The following is a 6,349-nucleotide window of genomic DNA, read 5'->3' on the forward strand; positions in this document are numbered from 1 at the left end:
GAAGTCGCTACATTGTATTCACAATTGGGGTCCGAGGCTGTACGCGGGCTGGGTGGGGGGTGGGAGATGTCCTCCCTCTTCCCTCCTCCCACCACCCCCGTGGGTCCAGTTAACCCCTTGAGGTCCGATGCCCTGGAGTTCAACCGAGGGGCGAGGCGGTATTTACACTTGGAAACTGAGCCGGGGCCCTGGACTGGGACGCCCGGGAAGGTCCGGACAAGGCCGGGCGCCCGGAAGGAGGACCGGCGGACTGGCGGACGGGCGGCTGTATTTACATCGGTCGGGTCCGAATGGCTTGTTCCTCGCTCTGGGCCGCCACAGCAGCGGGTATTTACAAGAAGGAGCAGCATGGCTTGAGGGCGCGTGGGCGCGGCCGGGCCGGCCCTAGGGTAACAGTGGGGGCTTGAAGGAGCAGTTGCCAGTGCAGTGGCGGGGCGTCAGCATCTTGCAGGAGAAGTGGTGCAGGGCGTCGTGGGCTTCTAGGGAAGAGAGTGGTACCAGCCACGTTGGCCGCCGCACTTGCCTCACCTGGCCTCTGCAGTGCACCGTCCCACTCCCCCCTCTCGACTCACCCTTTGGGCTCAGGGGTTCTCAACCGACCAGATCAGAAAAGATATAGGAGAGAAGCTGGTGATTCAGAATCATCGCTCTGGTTAAATAGCCCCATTTTACAGAAAAGGAAACTGAGGCGCAGAGAAAGAGGGATCGACTTGCCCAAGGCCAGAGTTGAACCACAAGGCAGATTTTCTGATATTAAAGCTCAAAGGACACTTTCTTCTTACCCTGCCCTTCTAGAATAATTTCCCCCATTACAATCAATTCCCACTCGTCTCTTCTCAGTTTCTGATTCATGTAGACCTTGGCCTTCCCCCTCATTAGCCTCGCCATCCATCCATCCATCCATCCATCCATCCATCCATCCATCCATCCCATAGTACAGCCAGCCCCCTGGTAGCGGTGCTATCTTTGTTTCGGGGGTTTCGCACCTTTTAATTTCTGCTGTATGGCGTAGCGCGCCTTCCGCTCCTGGTCAAGTTCGTTACATAGAGTATCTGGAAGACATGGAGGATTGGTGAGGAAACGCAGACCACCTTCCGGCGGTCGGGGTCACAGTCAGGGCTACATCCCTCCCCTTGGCGCGGCCCCTCGCAGAAACAATTCTGGGGACGGGGGGAGGGGGCACCAACACTCCAAACTGCAAACTGACAGAGGGAGGAAATGGCCTGGGATGGCGCTTAAAGGCAGACGGATCTAACCAAAATTAAAGCAAACTTAGGCATTACTTCCCAGGTAATTTTACGCCTCGATTTTTAATTTAGAAACCATGGAAATTGCCGCGATAAGAAGTTCAATCACTCCATGTAATGATGCCTGCAAGCCGTTTGCTGGGCTCGCTTGCCATTCTGAGGCTAATCAGAGTATACAAAGGATATTAAATAAAAAAAAATAATTGTTAAATTACCTTCAATTTAAATCCAAATGACTGAGCCAACATTGCGGCTCCTGCCAGACGAGAGGCAGTTACGGCCCGTGCACGCGCTCACCTGACTCCCGTCTTACCTCTGACAATTTGCAGCTGTTGCACCATTTCTTCTCGATAAGCCAATTCCCTCTTCATTTGATCCTGAAAATTATCTGTGCAAATTGATTAAGTGAGAGCTGTTATGCACAGCCTTCCCCCTCAGCTCCACTTCCCCACTCCCTCCCATCTTCACCCCTACCCCCACCCCCACCCAGTCCTATGCCTAGCTGGAAACAGAGGGAAACAGAGTTCTTCCCCTCTAGCCACCTGCCTGTACCCCATTCCTAGAGCAGGATAGGTTGACAGTGTTGAGATGAGTTGAGGAGGGATTGGAAATACCTTTGAGACTCTGAAATTCTCGCTCCAGCTTCTTTCGGAGATCCATTTGCTCCAGGAGCAATTTTTGCAATTCTTCTGTGAATGGGAGAGTGGGAGGTAAGGGAGGGGAATGGAGAACTCAAGGGACCCATTAGGCATTGAGGTCTTGCTCTGGCTAATAGTCCTAGAACCTTAGTTGGTATACAGGCCTTCAGAACTCTAGCTTTCCCATTCCAGTCCAAAGGATTTGAGTGAAGACTCAGGGCTAAGTGGGTAGGAAGCCCTGGAGAGTCAAATTCAGGAGGATGGAATCCATTTTGGATTCCTAGACCCTGGTTCCAGGAAATGACTGGGTTGTCATCTGCTTTAAGTTGTTCCTAACTCCCTAATCCTAGAGGATGACCCACAAAAACCTTATTTCCCACTTCAAATGACAGTTCTACTCCCTTCTTTCAGTGCAAATCAGTGAGAATGTGGTCAAAGCCTTGGACAGCTTTCCCAGAGAAATAGACATACTTAATAACAGTTTAGTTGTAATATAAGGAGATGCCCATAAGAACCCTCATATAAAGCACCAGTGATTGTGAAGGTAATGACAGAATCTGTAACTAGGAAAAATGGAAAAAGCTTGTGTTCCTTCCCCCACCAATTTCCAAGATCATTCATGGACTGTGGAAAACACTGTTTAGAGCCCTCAGAAGCCACTTCCAGACAAGTGGAAGGGGAGGCTGCCCTAGCCATGGTGCCAATAGTATTTGAGCCCTCCACATGAAGAGGTTCCTCTGAAACATAGCAATGGAAGATGGACAGGCAAAGTGGGGTTTGAGACTCCCTTCCTCTATGCTTCAAGCCAACTTCTCCCCCTTGCAGGCAAAGCAACCCTGGGGGGTCCCATTCTGCAAACAAGCTCCATCTTCACAGAAATAGTTACATGTTAATTCCAGGGAAAGTACTGTAACCTCTCGCCTGTTCCTAAAATAAATGCCTCTTTGCAATCTTACTCTCAAAAAAGGAAGAAGGAGGAGGAGGAGGAGGAGGAGGAGGAGGAGGAGGAGGAGGAGGAGGAGGAGGAGAAACAACCTCCTGTTTTTCCATGGAGTTTGGGAGACCCACATTATCCTGTCTGATGTTCACAGACATTGAGTTCTAAGAATCAGTGCTCATTTCTCTTTCTCACTGGGCTATTCAAGACCGTCTCAGGCCTTGGGAACCTAAATTTCTAATAACCTACAGGGGCTTGTTCATTCCCTACCCACATATACACATATACCTCTCTGCCAGGATGTGTTCAGAGGATTATCCTTTCTACTTAATGAAATAAAAACTCAACCTCTCTCCCCAATAACAAGGTCTTCCCACATACCCACTACAGCAACTACCTCCTCTCTACAGGAGGGGCCCATCCCGGCAAGCACAGTGTACCATTTCACAGATTTCACCTCACCTCTGGCCAGGTTTTCAATATCTTTCTCCACCAGCTGAGTTCCTGTGACATCCAAGGTAAGCCCTTCTTCGCCTGGGATATAGGGGGAGGTAAGAAGGATTTTGTCTCGGGAGAAGGCTTGAGAGGGGAGGGGTGAGTATCCCGGGAACTATACCAAGTCACGGACCTACTCCAGACCCTTCTGCTTTTAGAGAAGGCAGTTACAAGCGGTCAGCACTACACACCTTCTAAGCCATCATTTTAGGGAGTAGGAGAGTGGGCCCCAGGGAGATAGGCTATCCTAGGGAAGGAAATGCTTTGACCTATTTCAGATGGGTGAGGTGATCTCTCCATTTCCTCTTAGTATGTCCACTACCCTTATCGGAAAAACCCCAAAGGGGGTAGCTCTGGAACCTGGCCTGCATCTCCCCTGCAACATTTAAATAGTAAGTGGCAGCCTCTTGCTCTTGATTGAAACCGCCTCACAAGCCTGTGGAAACCTGTGCGACGTGGGTCCCACAGCCCGGCGGCGAGTGGGGCTCAAAGAATCTCAGTGCTCACCTCGGTCTGTATTTGTGGGACTTGGCTGGGAGATACTCCTTTGGTCTGAATAGGATTTCCTCGTTTCCAAATCATCGGCGGTCGAGTGATTGTCTTCCTTATCTGGTTCTTAAAGGCAATAAACCGAGTTTCAAGGAGAAGCAAAGAAATTGTGACCCCGATACTGCCAGCACTGCCGCGGTTGGGGCGCCCAAGCCCTAATTAAAAACGTGGTGGCCGCCTCTGGTTCCCGACTGTGAGCCCAGGCGCGCGCCCTGAGGCTTTGGGCAGGGTACTCCCTCCCCCGCACATGGTCTGCTAGTCTTGCGGCTTCACGCCACTCCCCAGCCCCTCGAAAAAGAGCGAGACGAGCAGCCGAGCCCACCAGGGACGGGCGACCTACATCGTACGCAGATACTGGGGCACCGCGAGTGCGCGTGGCCGCCGGGTCTGTCCGCGCGATTCCCGCGGAGATCGCAGCCCAGGCAGCGGCCTAGCGCGTAGTGTGGTGCGTCAGGAAATTGTACTGGCTTGGTTGCCTTCGCTTGCCCAGATTTCCAAGACCCCTCCTTTGCTGGCAACCTGGCCTGAGCCAAGTGCAGGCTCCCCCGCCCCCCCACAGTGGGCCGACGCTTCCGGGGTATCCAAGCGCGCAGCCAAGCTCGCTCATCCTTCGCCCAGACCTGGCCCGGCCACCGGGAACCCTGAAGACCAACACACTTGCTGAATAAATGAGGGAACCTGAAGGAGATGCAGGCGTGATTTTTTTTTTTAAGATTTTAACCCTCGTAGGAGGTGTACTGGAGCATGTGTGTATGTGTGGTGGAGAAGGTAGGTTGGTATTGTTTTTTTAAGTAATCAGCCCGTGGGAGTTGTTAGGAGTTCTCAGCTTCCCTTTTCTTTCATTATTTTTCTTTCCTTCTCTCTTTCTTTCGCTTTTTCTGCGTCTCTCTTTCTGCCCTCGGCTTCCCTCGCTGGCCTCTTTTGGGCCTACCCTCTATTCGCACCGCCTCCCCTATCACAGTGGCCAGAGGCCTTGGAAGGCGTTACCGTGGGCCTCGGGGGTGCAGAGGTAGGAAGCAGTGGGCCCCAGCGCCGCCGCGGCGCTCTTCACGTGCTCATCCCTCTCCGGCGCGTACACCTGCTGCGGCCGAGAAATGACAAGCGATTAGGGGGCTCCTGGTGGCTGCCGGAAACCGCCCAGTCCCGCCCCGCAGCCAACAGGAAACTCCTAGGAGGTAGGGGAGGGTGGCTTGCCCGCGGGACCTAAGGGCAGGGGTAGCGGGGACGCACGTGGCGCACCCTTGTGCCCTTGCGCCCTTGGAGTCTGTCACTGTTGTAGATTCAGGTAATTATTGGCCCTCGCGAAAAAAAAATACTCGAAACATGAAGCGGTTCCCAAGCCAAAGGCCATTCAAAGCCGCCCCGGTTCTCTGCGCTCGCCTCATTTCCCCCATTTCCCCTCCTGCCCAGGCCTGGGTCCTATCCTAGGCAAAAATGATGCTTTCGCATCCGGTTAATGATTCGCGTTTTAATGAACCGAATGGAAATGTATAGGTGTGCGCACCCACTTTCAGGAAGGTCAATGATTCCGGCCTAGCCACAACCTGTTCCTCCAGCCCCAGCCCTGCCAACATTAGAACCCCCTTGCGCCCCGCGCACGGTCCAGAGACAGTTTCCCAGCATCAAACCCTGTGAACGGTTCCTAATGAGGGAGTGTGAAGAGACTCGGAAAGCTGCTGGTTGGGGTGAAGGAAGATTCCTAGGACTCAGTACTGCTAGGATCCTAAATGGGGAGAGGACACCCTCTCCTCTCGCTACCCACTAGCTCTCCTTGGAGTATGAGAGCGTTTCTCTCTTGGTTTAAGTCCCTCTCTTTCCTCGTTCTTCCTCTAGAACCCTTTTATTTCTCTCTGGTGTCTGGCAATCTCTGCCGGTTCCCATCCTCACGCCTAACAACAAACACAAAGCACACGCACTCCCCAGGCTTGCCCCCGATCTTCCGAAACCTCACTCGGGGCCCCAGGACCCCAATTCCACAGCGAACCCAAGGCTGGGCCTGCTGGGAGCAGCCGGGGCTGCTGCGCAGAACAAAATTCGGGCCTCCCGCCGCCCACTTGGGGTGCTTTACATGAGAGTGGTGGGGTAAAGGGGTAGGTGCTACCGGCTGAGCGGTCTCTGAGCTCACCTTGGCCGTCGTGGGGCCTCCCAGGGGCCCGCAAGACTCTCGAAGCTCATAGCCGCCGCTTGGCGGGCTTCTCTCGGGTCTCCGCACCACATCATCCGCTGCCAGGTCACCAAATGCAGACCCGCCAGCTGGGGGAGGCCCGAGGCGGCGCCGGGGCCGAGGGCTACCGCCATCGGGAGAGTCTGTGGGGCCATCTGCGCCTGAGGAAGCAGCAGAGAGGGGCCCAGTGGGCTGGTCCCCGTCTGGGCCACCTCCCGCGCTGAGCGCACTAGGTTCGGTCTCCTCCTGGGCACCCTCATCGTCGGGAAAACGGTTGGATTCCACGTCCACCTCCGGCTCATCCGCGGTGTCCACGTCG

The 6,349-nt window shown here is 54.0% G+C and overlaps 1 protein-coding gene across 1 annotated transcript in view; it reads right to left on the bottom strand.

Annotated features, from left to right (window-relative positions):
* The window catches only part of Skor1 (SKI family transcriptional corepressor 1), an 8,619-nt gene continuing 2,270 nt past the window's right edge, over positions 1-6,349 (bottom strand). The window contains 8 exon segments of the mRNA XM_048793509.1: positions 1-479; positions 987-1,052; positions 1,561-1,635; positions 1,862-1,936; positions 3,285-3,356; positions 3,825-3,932; positions 4,854-4,944; positions 5,992-6,349. Coding sequence (XP_048649466.1) covers positions 385-479; positions 987-1,052; positions 1,561-1,635; positions 1,862-1,936; positions 3,285-3,356; positions 3,825-3,932; positions 4,854-4,944; positions 5,992-6,349 — 940 coding nt within the window. The 3' untranslated portion in view covers positions 1-384.

Source organism: Marmota marmota, unplaced genomic scaffold, assembly GCF_001458135.2.
Source record: "Marmota marmota marmota unplaced genomic scaffold, marMar, whole genome shotgun sequence".
Lineage (NCBI taxonomy): Eukaryota > Metazoa > Chordata > Mammalia > Rodentia > Sciuridae > Marmota > Marmota marmota.